Source organism: Anguilla anguilla, chromosome 8 (genome assembly GCF_013347855.1).
Source record: "Anguilla anguilla isolate fAngAng1 chromosome 8, fAngAng1.pri, whole genome shotgun sequence".
NCBI classification, from domain to species: domain Eukaryota; kingdom Metazoa; phylum Chordata; class Actinopteri; order Anguilliformes; family Anguillidae; genus Anguilla; species Anguilla anguilla.
This window is the reverse complement of record NC_049208.1, coordinates 42,521,814-42,539,224: the sequence shown is the minus strand read 5'-3', so window position 1 is coordinate 42,539,224 and position 17,411 is coordinate 42,521,814. Positions and strand designations below refer to the sequence as shown.

The 17,411-nt window shown below is 39.4% G+C and overlaps 1 protein-coding gene across 1 annotated transcript; it reads left to right on the top strand.

The window, feature by feature from the left end:
- Positions 1–871: 871 nt before the first annotated feature.
- Positions 872–2,250, top strand: LOC118234631 (trace amine-associated receptor 13c-like). The gene has a single exon (XM_035431306.1). It carries the CDS (start codon positions 886–888, stop codon positions 1,888–1,890), a length of 1,005 nt encoding a protein of 334 aa, XP_035287197.1. The 5' UTR covers positions 872–885; the 3' UTR covers positions 1,891–2,250.
- The last annotated feature ends 15,161 nt before the right edge of the window (positions 2,251–17,411 follow it).

Sequence of the window (17,411 nt, the reverse complement as noted above, 5' to 3'; positions counted from 1 at the left end):
TACACCGCAACCACTGAATTACACTAGCCAACAGGTAACAGAACAGAAGAACAGCTCCACCACACTGGCTATCCCTTCATCAACCTTTAGATGAATAGTTGTGTACCTTTAGATTCAAAATGATAAACTGTAGACCCACCCCTTCAGATTGAATCTTGGTTCTCCTCTGATCCCCCTACCCGAAGAATCTTTTGTAGTAGTTCAGTTTCTCATAATTTAAATTGCCATAGGTTTCTCTTCTTAGGACGTATTTTGGATATAATCTGTATGTGCTCAGCACTTTCGTATTTTTGTTAGCATAGTTAATTTGCCTGAGTGCTTCAGTGATGGTACATTCACACTTGCTAGTCTGGGAATGATGTAAACCAGGTCTGGCACTTTTATGTATGTAAATGAACTGAATGAACTTGTGTTTTTCTCCATTTCTTCTGTTAAATCAATGTAATGTTTTGTAAAATTTTCCTTCATTTTCCATGAACTCCAATATAATTCAAGTCACTGGATGCAATCCACTCTGTTACCACTGTAATTCTGGAATCAAAAAGTGTTACACTGAAAGCCCTTTCATCTTGATCCCTTCTCTGATTTTATTATTTGATTACATCACTGACCATTCCCAGTTGGATCTCTGTCTCCTAACACAATCCCCTGTACGAATAAATGTAATTTAATCTGATGGGGATTCATAGACAGCCACCCAAAGATTAAAAACAAAAAAATAATGTTAACCGCTTTATATAAATGTGACTCTACTGCGCTTAATGATCCAAAAGGACTCTGCAAGACCAGCAAGCTACCTTAAGAATATTCCTTTTTTTAGATTTTCTACATTAAGTATACGGACAGAATGCTTCATTGTTCAATGAAACTGTAACCACTTCCTTCATGAATCTCACAGAAGAGCATCAAGAGACACCCTGTGTCCATTCAAACTTTTCTTGTTTGCAAACTTCACCAACAGCAACAGAAATGTTGCTGTATATGTCTGTAGCGGTAGTTGTCTCACTGACCGTGTGTGGAAACTTGCTTGTGATCATCTCCATCTGTCACTTCAAGCAGCTTCAGACACCAACTAATTTCCTTGTGCTCTCTTTGGCCATGGCGGACTTTCTTGTTGGGGTAATTGTGATGCCCCTCTATTTTACTATGTGGATAGATCCATGGAGGTGCTTTGATATTTTGTATTGCACAACTTTTAAAGTAGCAGCTTATTACTTTACTTGTATATCAATTTATAATGTAGCTTTAATTACATTGGACCGTTATCTTGCTCTCTCCAACCCTTTTCACTATTCCATGAAAATGACAGTGAATGTAACTTTGAGGATGATAGCCATATTGTGGTTGTATTCATTAATCTACAGTATGGTGCTTCTTTATTTCAATGGAGATATTACTGACATGAAAGCAGACATCACATGTGGTGAGTGTTCTGTTACAGTTAATAAGGTCTGGGCTATTGTTGACTTCATAATTGCATTTGTTTTACCATGCTCAATGATTGTAATTATAAACTTGAAAATTTTTGCTATCGCTAAAAAGCATGCAAATAAAATTAGGAGTGTCAGAAAGTGCCCAAAAAACGATCATGGTTCTATGGCCTCTGAAAGGAAAGCAGCAAAATCCCTTGGAATTCTAGTGGCAGTCTTCCTTCTGTGTTTAGTACCCTACTATGTAAGTGCCTTTGTTGATATTTATTTCAGGAACAAATCTGTCCATCTTGCAATTTCAATTACAGCACCTCTAGTATATTTGAATTCTTCCATCAATCCAATCATTTATGCTCTTTTCTATCCATGGTTTCAGAGGTCTGTTAAACTCATACTAACACTCAGAATATGTGGCAAAGAGTCTTCCATCTTGAACGTACTTGAACGGGAAACACTGTAAGAAGTTGTTCTTTTCTAAAGTTCCTTGTCTTTTTTCAAACTTAGAAAACTGCTTTTAATGTATACTCCCTGGTGTTGGAGTATATTACAGAATTAGATCAAACAGACTGGTTGTATGTTTTACTGATTTAAAAAAATATTCACAATGGTGCCATTTTGGAGTGTATCTGTTTTTATATTTGACAACACAATGTTTCTATAATTTGATTGAATGCCACTGTTTTCCTTTCTTGTATTTTTTTATATAATAAAATAAGGTCAATTGAGAAGTACAAGAAATTTTCTTAGTCGTCAGTGGGCAGCATGAGCTAAAGAATTTTTTTTAAATTGTGTAGTACTAATTACTTCTCATCCTGAGTCATTTCACATGCATACATATAACTTTTCACATTTTCACATCATTAAAAAACTTGGAATATTAATTAGTTTGGAATTCAGTTTTCATTATATATGACAAAGCATTTATATAATATAATTTTAAATTAATTTGAATTTGTATTCATTTACCTATTTAGTTGTTGACTAATTTATCTGAATTATGGTTGCGTTTAATATTTGGAACTCTTTTTTTGTACTCTTTACGGACAGTAACGTTTTGCACCTTCATGTGAATTTCCGAATCTGAACACAATCTAGAATTTTCTGTTGCACTTGCAGATTAAAATGAGCCTAGGCAGGTGGTGGAAAATCTCATCTACAGATACTGAGAAATGGAACCAGTTGCTTCCTTTGATTTGGAATTTGGAACCCTATTCCTGTACAGTCTTTATGGAAAATAAAGTTTTGACAAATTTTGACATAAAAAGGCTCATTGATTTGATTTTTATTATTTTACAAAAAGGGAAATTATTGGTGTTTATTTTTGAATATTAAAGAATGGGTGAAAATCGGTTGCAAAAATACCCTAATGCAAAATGTTTTGGTGAAAAGCAGATCATAAAAGTAACAATGCAAAGATCAGAGTGAAAATTTGATTCTAATTCCAGATATTGATAACTTTTCATCACATAGACCAAATCACCAGCTGGTTTGTGCTTTCTTATCATTTTCCTCTTTACTGTATATTTCTGGAAGCTTGTTCCAAGCCATCCTGCATGCTTGGCTAGCTCAATCACCAATCAAAGCGCCAGTGTGCATAGCTATTTTTGCCATCCACCAAGGAGTCCTATCTGTCTGCCTATCTATATATCAACACTAAAATAAAAACAGTTAAACAGTGCAGACACAGGGCAAAGTTTAGCAAATCAATTTTCCATGTCACATAAATTAGGTAAATATTAAATATAAATATTACATTCAGTGAAATTGCTAGCTAGTTGCCCAGTAAAGCATGGACAGTTCTGCCCATGACAGTGCCGCACTCTTCCACTGACAGCAGATGAGGCTTCTCTCATTTAGGCTGTGATTGATAACATTATGCGGTAGCTAATATTTTCCTTATTATTTGTAATATCATTGATATAACCCTGGACTGTATACTGAAGTCCCTGATGTCAACAACTGGATGACATAAGAGACCCCTGGCCCATTAATAGCAATCGTAATAGTAACTCGGCAGGAGAGATGCTGACAACAGCTATCATTCGTTACATAATATTAATGTTAATAAAACCTTTCCTTGTTACATATTGATAAGTTTGAACAATGAAGGTTAGCTTTAAGTTGCTTTCTGTGTCTTAACTTCATTCTCAATACACATTCCTACACACACACCCATACACTCTGTAACAGCTTCCCATTGTTAGAGACAAATGGCCACATATAGTACAATAGCCAAGGATCTAAGGGGTGTTACCGGCAGCAGATCATTTGGGTGTCCCCAGGAAGTCTGGTGCAATGTATATTCCTTCCTGAGAATGTTCACACTAGGCCATCACCACACCTCTCAACAGAACACTTAAACTTTTACTTGTGGCTGTCTCATTGAGATTTGTAAGGAACGCTTGTCGTGGCACCGTGGCAAGTCTCCCTTTGCGCATTGAAATAAAACCTTTTCAGTTGGAAAGTGGTCCTCAGTGTGTTACTTCATCGGTCCCAACTTGGTTCCACAAGGGAAAAGATTCCCAGCAATATAGATTCAATTTTAAAGTAAACTACAGATTCATATATGTGAAAACAGCTTCAAATGTGGGATTTTGACTCAATTACAGAGAATGAAAAATGCACCTGGCAACCTTGACTAAGGAGCACCATTAAAATTAGCCTAGCCTACTTAACATGACAGGGGAAACAGCCTACACAACTCTGACCTCTAAGGATGTGGGAGCACAAACAGGAATAAATATGACATGACAACTTATTTGATTTTATTACCTGGAAGCATTTACTTATGTGCATAGAGAGTTAACTGGTCAATCACAGTAAGTAAAGTTACAGAAAGCATTGATTGAATACAGTAACTGTAGACACCATAGGGTACTTAATCAGGAAAATGAAGCTGTTAAATTAATTGAATGCAGTGCACTGTAACATACCCGTGAGTCATTTGATTAACAAGGGGGCTGTGTGTGTTCAATCTGATAAAGTCCATACAAATACAGGTGAATATAGCTGACAGGTCCTTGTAATTGGTTTCTATCGAAACTTGCAAAAATCTGACTGCAGTAGCAACAATAAATATGGAGTGCAGGACATTGGAGGGGCTTGACAAATAGTCAATTTCGCCAGAAGAGGACTCTGTTTACATAATCTCACACAAACAGGAAAAAATGTTTTGATGCATGGAAACATCTGGGGGAAAATCGGATTAAACCTTCGGTGTACATACATAAACTCCCCCCCCCCCCCCCCTCCAAAAAAAAGAGCCTTAGATCTTAGATATACAATACAGTCCATAAGTTCCAACACATTGGATTTGAAATTACCAATGAATATGGGGTTAAAGTGCAGACTGACAGCTTTATATTAAGCGTATTTACACCCATATCTAGTGAGCTATGTAGAAATTACAGGCCTTTTAATACATAGTTCCCCCATTAGGGGACCAAATGTAATTGGACAATTTAATATAATCTGAAGTCATTATATTTAGCACTTTGCTGTAAGTACATTGCATTCAATGACTGGCTTAAGTCTGCGACCGATAGGGTGTTACGACCCTTCTGGTGGAATGTGAGTCTAGGGTAAAGAAGGTGTGGGGGCGTAACACTCCCACCCATAAGAACAAGCCCTGCAGGCTTGTGACAAAATTAACAGATACAACTTAAGTATACACCCGTGACAAAGCATCTGCACACACATTTTCAGTACCTTTTTTGTGTTGGATTTCTAGGTTATACCCTTGCACTAATAGAGCCCAACGCATCAGGTGCTGATTGTGGGTATACATTCGGTTCAAAAATACTAACGGGTTATGGTCAGTATGGACGACTATAGGTAGGACACTTGAACCAACATAAACTTCAAAAAATTGAAGAGCGAACAGCAAAGCCAAAGTCTCCTGCTCTATTGTGGAGTAGCGAGACTGACATTTGTTAAACTTCCTCGAGAAGTAGCAAACTGAGTGGTACAGAACGTCTGAATCCTCCTGGACCAGAAAAGCACCTACACCAACAGGCAAGAACAGGCGAACGACACAACAGTGCTTTAACACACACAAAAGCTGCGTGACAGTCAGCAGACCAAACAAATGGAACTAATGGGCTTAGTAGGCCAGTCAACGGGGCTACAACGGAGGAGAAATTTCGACAAAACCCATGGTAATAACCAGCCATCCCCAAAAAACGGTGCAACTCACGCCAGGTGGTGGGAACTGGGAAAGTATTTCTAGCCCCTACCTTGACCTCTCCCTACTTGTTTTCCTAGGTAGGTAACAGCGGCCTTTCCAAACTCGCACTTGGCGAGGTTCAGAGTCAGTGCTAACCGCTGAAACAGTTCGTAGCGAATTCAGATGAGAAGACCAGGTGGATGAATATACAACTACATCATTGAGGTAAGCGTTACAATTGGGGACATTTTCTAAAACAATGTTTACTAAGCGCTGAAATGTGGCTGGAGCATTTCGCATACCGAAAGCCATAACAGAATACTGTAGGTAAAGGTCAGGCGTAACGAATGCAGAAATTTCTGATGCACAAGTAATACGGGAAGGAAAGGGAAGCACATCGGACAGGATAAAGGACTGTGAAGCACCAGTGTCTCGAAGAATGCGAACTGGTCGCTTATAACTAGGATTACTCGATAATGACACTAGTCCGTCAAGCAGAAATGGTGGGTAGCTAGGATTTAGGTTAGGTTTTAAGGTTTTAAGATCTAGGTTTTAAGACTAAACAGTCAGCAATGACATGGCCCAACTTATGGCAATAAAAACATTCTCGATTTTCCTTGGAACGTGAAGGGGTGGGCTGCTGGCGCAGTAGTGGAAGAAGACGGAGTAGACCTTCCTTCAGTCCGAGAATACATAAACACATAAACATATTTATGCATTGAACAAATTAATCTGCCAGCACAGCTGCTTGGGCCAACGACACCACTTTTTGTTCATTCAAATAGGTAATCAAATAGGTAACCAATAGGTAACCTTTATGGAATCCTGAGCGGATTCCATAAAGGTACAGCTTTGAGATTTCTTATGATTTTGAAACTTCTGCCTGTACGCCTCTGGCAGAAGCTTATATGCCCGAAGAACCGTAGCTTTTACTATGTCATAAGACAAACTGTCCACTAGAGAGAGCATTGATAACACCTCTTGTGCTTTTCCCGTCAACTTGCACTGAAGCAGTAGAGACACACACATCTTTAGGCCAGCGCAGAGAAGCAGCAATACGCTCAAATGCACTAAAGAAGGAATCTACTTCTGTCTCACGAAACTGGGGTACCAAGGCTATGTGCTTACTCACATCAAAATTATCCACAGCTGAGTGAGTGAGTGACAATGAACCAGAGGAGTGAGTGCGTACAGAAAACCCAGTATTAACCACTTCCAATTCTAATTTTTTCTCATATTCACCTCTTTTTCTGCCTCTATTTCCAGTCTTCAGATCTCCAGCCTGTGACTGTACTCAGCCTTTCTCTCTCTCTCCTGTGCCTCCAACTGCATGCGGGCCAGGTGTATTTTAAGGCGTGGATCAGCACTCGGTCCAGAGTGCGACACAGTAGGGGAAAATGGGTCAAAACGAGGCAAGGTAGCAGGGGACTTAGTCTTAGGAGTAACATCCTGCTTTATCTCCAAAAAGACCGGAACAGCAGTTGCAGCCTCACCTTTACCAAGTACCTGCTTTTCCACCAACATACCCATGACAAACTCCTTAAGCCCTTCAGACCTGAATTATGTTCCAGTGATGGGAAAAATACAACTATGCATTTTCCCCATCCCAAATGCATCCAGAAATGAGATGAAATCAAAAAAACTTTTTTTTATTGCAAATCTTTAATTGTTATTTTTTGTACATTCCAGTGGACGCTATGGCCAAACAGTTGTAAAATGTAACATGTAAGATTCAATGGACTTGTATTGTTTTTTAAAATAGATTAATTCAATAGATTCTCTGATTTTCTGTGCTTTTTTTATTGGATAATCATCTTAGAACATGAAGTTTACTAGTTTAAGTATTTCCCCTTTTTGTAGAAAAACAATGAACAACTTGGGGGGAGGGGGGTTACATTTCAGAACCCCACCCCACCCCCATCTTGAGTCAACAGACTTCTTGAGACAACGGACTTCTTGAGTGAATGGACTTCTTGAGTCAGCTGACACATTTTCTGTGGGCATTCATGAAGCGGTTTCTCGTTGGAACAAAACACTAGTGGACCTTGCCCTTGTCACAGAAGACATGTGTTCTTCCTGTGCAGTGAGGCAATTTGCACCTGGTTGCCTCTTTTTTGTTGTCAAAGTTTGGCATATGGTCCATCATGTCCGTACGCACCCCTTCAATGGGCAATCTCTCTTTGGCTGCAAACCTTTGGACTGCTTCATCAAGAGATGAAGTGCTTGATCTGCCTCTTTTCCTCGCTGCCTGAGGCTTCCCAGCACGCACAAGGGCCTCAGCCACATTCATCTTAAAGTGAAGCAGATCCAATGTGTACTGGGCAGGGACACCCTGGCGTTCTGTGTCTCTGCGGTACTTGAGCCAGCTGTTCACAATAGCAAGATCAACGGCATGAGTTATCATCCGAAGAGGCCATTTTCTGGACCTGGTATCTATTCTGTATAGACTGATCAGCTGGTCAAGCTTGTCCACCCCGCCCATGGCCTGGTTGTACTTCTGAACAACCTCAGGACGCTTGATCCTCACATAGGCACCCTCTGACTTCTCCCACCTCCCCACTTCATCCTCCTCTCCAACACCAACGAAGTTGGAGGCCATGACCACAGCACAGTTATCAAACCACTTTGTTAGTACAACCTTTCCATCCCTGCTTCTGATCTCATCATGGTTCCCTCTCACTTTTTTGCCATGTCTTTATCACTGATAAATGGTGGCTTGGCAAAGCGGCACACCCTGGCTGTTCCAGCTGCGTAGATTTTCTTCTCTGCAAGGACCTCAAGCACATTGTATGTTGTGAAATAATTGTCAAAGAAGAGTTTGTGGTTTGGGTTCTGCAGCCTTTGACACAGGTGGGTGACCACTGCAGCACCATGCCCTAGGGTGGTCTTATCCCTCTCAGAGAGCTCTGTGGTGGCACCTTGGTAGATGACAAAGTCATACGACAGGCCACTTCTGCCACTAAGGAAGTACACTTTGATCCCCCATGGCTCTGGTTTCCCTTTGACATATTGAAGACAGGAGAGCTTCCCTCTGAATGGGACGATTTGTTCATCAATGCTGAGCTCCTCTTCCATAGTGAGCGCAAGACAACGATTTCATACACAATTGTACAGAGGTCTGACTTTATAAATCACATCTGTGTTTTCAGGAGGCTTCTCATGGTTGTTCACCACGTGTAGGTTGGAGCGGAGCTGAAAAAATCTGTCCTGGGACAAGGTATCTTGGAACAGTCCAATGCTGATGCTTGTCTCCCAATACATTTGCATTCTGGGCAAATTCAGCACTCTCATTGCCATGTGTAGGCCTATAAGGGCTTCAATCTCATACACTGATGCATGTTTATACCCCCTAACAGCACTTGGGTTTATCTCTAAATCCTCACACTCATTTTCCTGTTTTTCCTCATCCTGACCTTCCACTGCCTCAACCTCAACTTCATATCCTCTCATTGGCACATCCCTTTTTTCAAAGCTTCAACACTTCAAACTATTTGGTACAGCCCTAAAAATATGTCTATTCATGATAGATTTCTTCTTACTCGCTAGACTCACCAATTCTTGAAAATCTAGCAGTGGTCTCCTCTCCCTCTTTATCATCGCTAGCCAAAATCTCAATTTCTGAGCCTATTCCCTTTGTCTATAAGATCCAGGACCTCAAGCGCTGTAAATTCTGCATAAGACACATTTTCAGCCTTTTCTCCAGTGTTTCTTACGTTCTGATGCACTATTTTTTACAGTAGTAAGTGTTCTCATCAATACTAGACAATCAGGTCCAATAGTATACATTCAGACCTAACGTCCACTGAAATATACATAAACATTTTTAAAATCCTATGTTAAAATTTGAATGAAACATGATATTGGGCTTTTTATTTCACAGTACATCTTTCAATATTATATTTAAAAAATCATGGGTGATATATCACTAAATATGAAAAAAAGTTAAAAAGATCCCTTACTTTTGCGTTTTGTGTTTAGTGCTGCTATGCCTCTCTTCACTGCAGTGAATTTTTTTCCAAAAGAAAGCAGGTGGGACTAAGCTGTTGCCTAATTGGCTGTTGAACATCCAATCAGATGGACTAATACCCTCAGGTGGTGAAAAATGTCACAAAACATTTTTAAAAAAGGTCAAAAAAGTGGTGTACATTGTAATGTGGACAGGGTCTGAAAGGGTTAAGTCTTGCCTTAGCAATAGTCTTTAGAACCAAGAAATCAAAGTGGGACGCAATGGCAAACAGATCAACTTTACGACAGGCATCAAGCCAATCCAGAGACGGATCATTCAAAAAGCCCTCTAAATCAAAAGAAGCCATGGCTATTCTACTATTTTATTGTCAACACTTCTTCAAACAAAAACTGAAATATCCAACTCTGGGTAATAACCAGGAATAAAACCTAGCTAGAATCCAGCCAGAATAAATCCTGGACGAGCCCCCATTAATGTTACGACCCTTCTGGTGGAACGTGAGTCTGGGGTAAAGAAGGGCCTAACACTGCCCAGAGCAGGGGGAGTGGGTGTGCGTGGCAATACAAGTGACCAAACATTATTGAGACAATAATTATTTATTTACAAAAGATCGTCACAGGGAAACAAGGGAACTGAGAACGGTGCCAACGAAAAGCAAGTAATAAAAAAAACTAAACTGCCTAACAAAAAGGAAACTTACTAATATAACTTAATATGAATACACGGGGCGGCACCCGTTCCTAATGTCAGGGAAATTACCGTTTCCCATCTTCACATACCCAGAGGTGTTCTAAACATAGGTATCGCTACGTGATGGAAAAATGTAAACCCATGGGCGGCTCACCTGTCCCCTTTTCCCTGTGCGTATAAACAAAATCAACAAAAACACTGTACCGTGTACAGAGGCGAAATAATAAATGATAGATATTTTACAACAAACAACTTAACTAATGAACGAAAAAAATGAATACACAGAACCAATCCACTCAGACGACACACAATTTTAACAACACAGTTATTCTTTAGCAAACTATTCACAAAACGAAGCGAAACAACTCACATCTCTCTCCTCTCTTTAACATACGCAACTACACAGAATATATAGGAGAAGGGGTGTCTTCTGATTGGACGACAGGGGCGGGGAGATGATTGGACACAGCAGGTGGACTAACAAAGATTTACAGGACTGGACGAGCACAACGACGGATCAGGGGAGGAACCACCGTACCGTTGACAAACCCCTGGGGAGACAGACACTAACGGAACAGAGAACAAAACAGACACAACGCCACACAGACACTCAAGTGTGGGGGCGCGTAACACTGGGTGTCTTCCCTGGTGGTGCTCTGCTAGGCCTGTACTGCAACCATCTTCAGTTCCTATTTGTTTTGGGGGCATTTTGCCTTCCATCTTGTCTTTAGCAGGTGATACACATATTCAATTGTATTACGGCCAGGAAATTTACTTGACCACTGAAGAACATTCTGCTTTCTATCCCTGAAAAATTCCTTGGTTAATTTAGTAGTATGCTTGGGGTCATTGTTCTGCTGTAAGGTGAAGCCTTCTCTAATGAGTTTTTAAGTATTTGGTTGGATCAGAGCAGATAAGATATTTCTTTACACATTCTGTACAATTCATCCTGCTGCTGCTGTCAGCAGTCACATCATCACTGAAAACAAGTGATTCAGTTCTAGTGGCAGAACTGCGGGTCCTGCCACAGTATCTCTAATGGCGCTTCTCCATTGACCGGCATGGTACAGGACGGCAAGCATTCGTATCCTACCCGTGCCGTGTTGACTTGCGCTTCTCCATTACACAACAGACCCGTGAAGGTAGGAGGAGTCATGGGAAGAGTAAAGCAGAGTAAAGCGTCCTAAATGTGTAATAATTCACTCTTGTATGCATTTCTATAGTCTGTACTCTGGTATGTTTTCTTGTATGGAGATGGGACGATATGAAAACAATTTTCACCGTCCACCACGTTTTGGCAATGTTCCAACACTCTCGTCATCACTGTTGCATGCATCTCAAAAACTATTACACTACGAACTAACGCTAACATTACAGTGTGAAATACATTATATAATACCACTAACCGTTTTAAAGACAATTTTAAAAATAACGTATATAACCGAAATACTTACATATCTTACGTATTTTACTGCAATCACAGAGAGAATGCGTAAGTGAATGCGATGATAATGAAATTTTCGGTTACGCTGACCTATAAAACGCTATTCCAAAAGCAAAACTAGATATGTTATACATTGTTAGAATGCTTATACTCTCACCTACTGAATAAAATAATTGTCAATCAAGCCAGACTGTACTAAAAAGTGTGACTATGCCGTAAACAACACGTGTGGTATTACGCACAGCTCGTTATTTACAAAGGTACCCAGGCATCACAAATGCACGTATATTTCACAAACAGATTGTCCAAGACAATATATGACCACTCAGTCTCAAAAGGAACATCTCTACGCGTAAAGCCAATGGTAAGGTTGTATATTTATTCAATATTTAGTCCCAGATATTGACTGTAGAATTCGCTAGTTAACGTTACTCTTTCTTGCTGTTGGGGTATTTAAAAATAGCGGTTGCTGCCAGTGAACAAACTGAACATGGGATGACGTATTTGTGATGATTTCTATTGACCAATCAACGGTCTGCAGTATCAAATTGCAGCACGGATAGTACCTTTGGTACCTACCCCAAAGCAGTAGCTAAAATCAGCACAGGTACTTGTGGCCCGGCATGGGTCAGGTGGCAGTGGAGAAAGCAAAACAAAGGTGGAGCATGGATTCCAGCACGGCACGGCACAGCACGGTGGTGGAGAAACGCCATAATTATCTCTAAGTCAGGACTTTGACTAGGCCACTCCAAATCTTTAATGTTGTTAGGGATTAGGTTAAGGATGTCACAGCACAAAAAGTTTGGTAGTCCATACCAATGCCAGTGAAATTCCACGATTATTGATACCTAATTCAATACCATGGTAAAAAAAAAGAATCCCATGTACTTTAGCAAACACTCTTTCATTAACCCTAAGGTGTAAGATTAGAATGTATTTAGAATGTTCTTAAATGAACATTGTAACGCTGGTGTAAAAATGAGTAGTGGTAATTTAAAACAATGGAGTTCAAGAACACTGAACAGTGGCATGTGGCCTTCAAGAATTTAACAGTTAACAGTGAATAGCAGCTAGTATCTCCTTCAAGTACTTAATGAACCATTATTCAAGTAGACTTTGTAATTCACAAATTTAAAAAAAACTTACATTTCAACAACCTATCCATTTTGTAACACATTTACAAAGCAAGATTTTTACATAAGTTACTCTGAATGACTTACACAAGATCCTGTATTCTAACTTCCATTCTAACTACTGGAAAGAACCCAGGACAACAGTGGCCCTTGTGTGATTCTGCTCAACTCTACAAGCGTGGTTTTAACACAATCAAACCCAATGTAAGAAATCCTTCTACACTGCATTCGATTAAGCCAACTGAGAATTGAATTTATTTAGCATGAGTAAATCAACTCAAATTCCCTCCAGTTCACTATTCCATCCACTTTTGATACTTTTTTAACCTTAAATAGCATCAGTTACAGGCACCATCAGTGGCACCATTAGTGACTGAAATGCCTATGCCTGAGTTAACAGGCAGTCCCCTGTAAAGCCTGCAGCACACTGCAAAATAAGAAGAACGGATCTAAATTTAAGTAAGAAAAGTGCTAAATTCAGTATGTCAATATAAAGTGCATTTTTTGTTAGGCAAACTGTCCTCTGTGCTCATTAAGACACAGGCCCACCACCACCACCTTTGTTCACAGGTTTCCCTACTGTCTATGACTGTTTTAAAAGAAAATAACAACAGTTCCTCAGTCTCCTGGGTTTTCCTTTAGCGAGCAACAGTGCAGGGACAGATACGATCGACAGGCATCCGTCAGCCCATCGGAGAATATCTGGCTGCACACAGGTGTTGATCATATACGCAGTCAGAATTACAAGAAAAACTGTGATTAGTCTCCTTTTGAATTCTGTTGCGAGCGTCAACTCTACATACAGTTTAATCTTGGCTTCAAAAAGTGTTGCTTTCCATCCAGATCCTTTGTTTCGCATACAGTCAAAAATGTGTGTGTGTGTGTGTGTGGGGGGGGGGGGGGGGGGGGGGGCAGTGTATGTGTCAGCCTGCTGGGGTCACAGACATCAGTGAAAACAAATGCTGCACAGATCCAGTTCTCTGTGTCACACAAAAGAACGAGCAAAGAACTGGAGTCATGAAACAATTATCAGAGGTGGCAGGATTAGTGGGATACAGCTGCCAGAGCACAAGTATTTACTCTCACCAGTGACACCCATAGAAACAGAGTCATGCTCCACACTGACAGCACTGGAGTTGAATTATCAGCACAAGAGTACAATCTGCACCTTGTTGTGAACTGCCGAATCTGAACACAACTGGAATTTTCTGCGGTACTTGCAGACCAATAAAAACGAGTCTGTCTAGGTGGTGGAAAACCACATCTACAGATACTGAGAAATGGAACCAGTCACTTCCTTTACTTTCTGAAGATCTTAACTTCTTCACGAATATAGTCTTCTGGCTAAGCCATTCTTCTTGTATCTATATATTGTGGGGTGGAGTGGGGTGGAGATCTGTCTTGGCTGGGTTTTGTTCCCGATGCAGTCCAACTAGTACCTGGCCTTTGCTAGTTCCCTGGCTTTCATCATGGCGTTTATGATGTTCTGGAAAAGCTGCTGCTCTATTTCCATAGCAGGAGGCCATACAGGGAGGGCGGCTGTCCCAGTCTCTACACTTTTGTACCTACATGCACTGGGGTACATGACCACGGGGGTGGTTGTAGAGGTATTGCGTTAGAGTGACGGCCGCAAAAAGCTCCAAACATTGGATTATCACAGCCATTATATCGGTCGGTGATGGGCACGGGCAAGTACTGTTATATACTGTTCCTTATTGAGACCATTTAAAGGGGAATTTCACTTTATAACGCTTCTGCTTCTCATGACTGATATTGTCCTTCTAATGAATGTGTAGCCCTTCATTTTTTCGATTAGTTATTTCATTTTAAATGTCTAACGTTAGAAACAAAGACCTATTTTTTTAGCGCAAGTCCACATAGTAGTACGGTTTCCGGTTTTTTCTTCTTTGATTTCGTTTCACCACAAAATCGAGAGGAAGCGAAGCAAAACATTCCGTTAACTCAGCGTTGAAATCGAACAAACTAACATCTGCTAGCTTTTGTTTGATGCGATATTGGTGTAATAATGAGATGCATTGTACCCGGTTATTATAATGCCCCCTGTTAAACTTGCCTTGAAAGCACATTTTCATAGTTTTCCACGCGATGCAACTTTGTGCCAGAGATGGCTGGATGTAATCAGACAACCCAACATAACAGCCAAAGAATCTGCCTGGGTCTACTTCCTGCATTTGTAAAGGAAAACAACAAAACAGTGTAAAATATTAACAAAATGAAATAACTAATCGAAAAATGAAGGGCGACACATTCATTAGAAGGACAATATCAGTCATGACAAGCAGAAGTGTTATAAAGTGAAATTCCCCTTTAAGGATTCCAGTGGTTCCTCAAGGCTGGATATGTCTGAAAGGACTCCCGTTCTCCTTCAAAAGCAACACACTCCATACAAACCTCCCCTTTAGGTTTGGGATTAGCAACAGAGACTAGCATCTCCCTCATTTCTCTCCTGTCCAGTTGTAACTTAATTTTGAGGCTTAATTTCAAAATAGGTTGTAAAATTGATGTAGTTTTCCACAGTCTGCTCAAAATCCTATCTCGGTTGGGACCTCCATTAATGTCAGTAAGGTGAGGATTATGTGAAATATATTTTTCAAACCCACCAGTTTTAACTGTAAACACCCTCGTTTGACATTCGGCACTCTGAATACCAAACACAAATGAAATAGCTGAATTCGTTGATAAGCAGATCAAACTATTGGATCAACCTATATCAAAATAAACAACTTACAACCAGATGAAAATTAAGAAAGGCATTATATTACAAATATTCACATCCAATCTAAAGATGTTCAACCATTAACAAAGGTTACAGACATGCCCAGACGAAAAATCTTTTGCTCAGGATAGTCTTTTCTTTAACTCTTAAGAAAGTAATAAGATCTGAATTGTACATCTTTTTGAGATCATTTCAATCTGAATTGTTGCTCCTAAAACCCCCTTAGGAGAAAAGATGAGATGATGAGAGGATGAATTTGAGACTTCAGTAAGACGAATGGATATTGAGATGCAGTTGTTTCTCACGAGGTCACTAAAAACTGAGACATATTTGAGAAGAATCATGAGATCCTAGGAGTCATAGCTGAGTTTTCTTTGAGCTCTTTCTCTGATCTCATGGTCCCATGTTCAGGGCCCAGGAGTTCAAAACTTTTTATCTCAATCAGATCTGATCAGATTTTGAAATCCCATATTTTGTGATCCAGGATCAGACAACTCAGCCAGATTTTGTCCAGGTATTTCAAAGCAATTCAGGATAGGATCACCCTGATCCAGATTCAGACTTTTCAAGATTACCAGATCCTGATTATCAGTGCTTTAAAGCACTGGAACATTACTGAGGAAGATCACGATTTTCTAACCTTCAAATTATATATAATATTTGGGGGGCTTTAAAGGTGCAATATGTAACTTTTTGAGTGTCAATTTTTATGGCCCTACAAATGTAAACAACATTTTTTTTTTCAACATTTGTTTTTTTTTTTTACATTTAAAATTATCTTCTGACAGCGCTTGATACAAGGAATAGCAGTTTGAGCCATTTATTAAGAAGTATATAATAAATCATATTTTGCCAAGTATATAACAGCGCTTTATTTAAATCATAATAAAAAGCCACATTTTAATCAAAAACAATAAATCTAATAGGGCAACAACAACAACAAAAATTTCACAGATCCTCTTCATTGAAAGGCAGCTCTAGAGCAGCATCTTCAAGGCGTGGTTTGATGGACTAGTGCCTATTGTTTGTAGATAATTGTTTGATGATTCAAAATTTAATTTATGATTGATATAATATTTGTTGAGATAACTTTATGATGATAAACGTATTATTTGGTTGAATACACTGTTCTGAGAGGTAGGCTAGAGGCCACTGTAAATGTGACAGAAAAAAGTCAATAAAAATTTTGCAACCATTGAGCCTACAAACAATGTATTATTTTAATTTACAAACTCTACCATCTTTTTTCTATTGAAATGTATTTTGAAATGAATTGTATATTACACTTTGTTCTGGTAATCCACTCTAAATCCACCCTTCTACTGGGATCAGGGTAATCCTGATTTTCTGGATCAAAATGATCCCAATCCTATGTTAAAGTTTTGAACAACGCATTTTGAAAATTTGATCCAGATTAAAGGTAGGATTCAATTACCTGATCTGATCGGATTCCAAAGTGATCCCAATCCTGTTTTTTTGGTTTTGAACTACCCATTTGCAGGATTTTATCCAATCTGATAGTCAAAATCTTGTCAGATCACTTTTGAACCCCTGGGCCCAGGAGACTTAAATTAGACTTATTTAAGATCATTTAGAGATCTCTTGTTTTGATCAGAGTAAGACATAAATGAAATTATATGTGGTTGTTTCTCCTGAGTTGGATTTGAGAAGTAGGAGAAAAAGCCTTTGGTCTCACCTTAGTATTAAAAATAGCTCATTTGTGTCTAGGGGAAATGAAGGAAACAGAAGTAGGACAAAATTTTTAAAAAACCATAAGACAGCAGAATATTCCAAAAGAACCAGAGATGAAATTTAGAATGCCAGACCTACATGTAGGACTCAGAT

Excerpts from the sequence above, each read along its gene's own strand:
- LOC118234631 (XM_035431306.1), top strand. The coding sequence starts at position 886 with ATGAATCTCACAGAAGAGCATCAAGAGACACCCTGTGTCCATTCAAAC.